This window comes from Pyxicephalus adspersus, chromosome 3 (assembly GCF_032062135.1).
Source record: "Pyxicephalus adspersus chromosome 3, UCB_Pads_2.0, whole genome shotgun sequence".
Lineage (NCBI taxonomy): Eukaryota > Metazoa > Chordata > Amphibia > Anura > Pyxicephalidae > Pyxicephalus > Pyxicephalus adspersus.
Window position 1 is genome coordinate 157,127,499 of NC_092860.1, and position 1,470 is coordinate 157,128,968.

At 39.4% G+C, this 1,470-nt stretch overlaps 1 protein-coding gene across 1 annotated transcript; it reads left to right on the forward strand.

Moving 5' to 3' along the window:
* The first annotated feature begins 309 nt into the window (after positions 1-309).
* Positions 310-1,470, forward strand: LOC140327607 (beta-1,4-galactosyltransferase galt-1-like). The gene has a single exon (XM_072406992.1). The coding sequence runs from the start codon at positions 310-312 to the stop codon at positions 1,468-1,470; it is 1,161 nt and encodes a 386-aa protein (XP_072263093.1).

A 1,470-nucleotide genomic window follows, 5' to 3' on the forward strand; every position in this document is an offset into this window, starting at 1 on the left:
CGCTGTGGTATATGTTGTAGATTTGCTTCATTTGTAGAATAGAATACCTATTCTGAATCCCACTATATATGAATTTTGCTGTTCTTCTTCTCTTTTGTTTTCCTGCAGTCATGATCATTTGACAGGACCAGAATGAGGACATGTTTGTGAACTTACATTGATGCCGATTTTTCTCTTTTTTTCCAGCTATTATCATCTGATGAGACCAGAATGCAGACATCTTCTAGATGCATTTTCTGCACGCTCTCCTTATTTGTGTGCATTGTTGTCATTTTTTACTCCTACTATGTGGAATTCAGACATCAGAAGATGACAAAACTGGAACTTCCTATTGCCACAGACACTATTACAGCTCTGGATAATTTAACATTCATCATCGCTCCATATTATGAGCCTAGACTTGGCCAATCAGTCCGGGTCATCGCCATCATCCATATATCCATGAAAGAACTCTATTGTATCTTCCACTGTTTCACCAATCAGAAGGTCTCTGTCAGAGCAGAAATAACTTTTCATAGAGACAATTTCGGGTTCCCATATGGGACAGCAGAACTGATTTGTGTTGAACCTTCTGGGTGTGATTACACTTATATATCCTTCTCTTCCATAAACTCCACAAACACAAATCAGAACCTTCTGTTTATAGTCAGAAATCATCAACCACAGCCAATCACTTCCAATTTCACCATCTGTATTTCTACTTTATATGGGAACTACAACAACGTCCTGCAACTGGTCCAGAGCGTTGAGATGTACAAGATTCTGGGGGCTTCTACAGTCACCATCTATAACACCAGCTGTTCCCCGGACGTAGATAAGGTGTTACGCCATTACATTGATGAAGGAACTCTAGATGTAGTGCAATGGCCAATAGACCGCTATCTTCAGACATCCAAAAAGTGGAAATACACCCCGGGACTCACTGCTGAGATTGGTTACTTTGGACAACTCACAACCTTAAATGATTGTTTATATAGAAATATGTACAAAAGTAAGTTTATTCTCCTCAATGATATTGATGAAATTATTCTTCCAGTAACAGATTGGGATTGGCCTTCCATGATGGAGAATCTCCAGAAACAATTCCCAGACATAAGCGTTTTCCGTTTTGAAGCTCACGTCTTCTTCACATCAGATAGCTCCAACATGAACATCTGGTCTCATGTTCCCGGGTTCAGTATTCTACATCACACATTACGAAAACCCATTAACCGGCAAATGCACAATCCCCAAAAGTTGATTGTGAACCCCAGGAATGTGTTTCAGACTTCTGTTCATTATATTACAAAATTTACAGGAAAATCTACAGATGTATCACACGATGTGGCCATAATTGTCCACTATAAAGACAGGTGGAGAAGGGACAACACCAGTAAGGACTTCATTCATGATGACATTCTACAGAAATACAATATGTCCTTAGTGTCAAGTGTGAATACTGTGATTCAGAAACTATTCCCTCTCCGATAG

Bases quoted from the DNA above. Each gene is read 5' to 3' on its own strand.
- LOC140327607 (XM_072406992.1), top strand. From the start codon at position 310: ATGACAAAACTGGAACTTCCTATTGCCACAGACACTATTACAGCTCTG.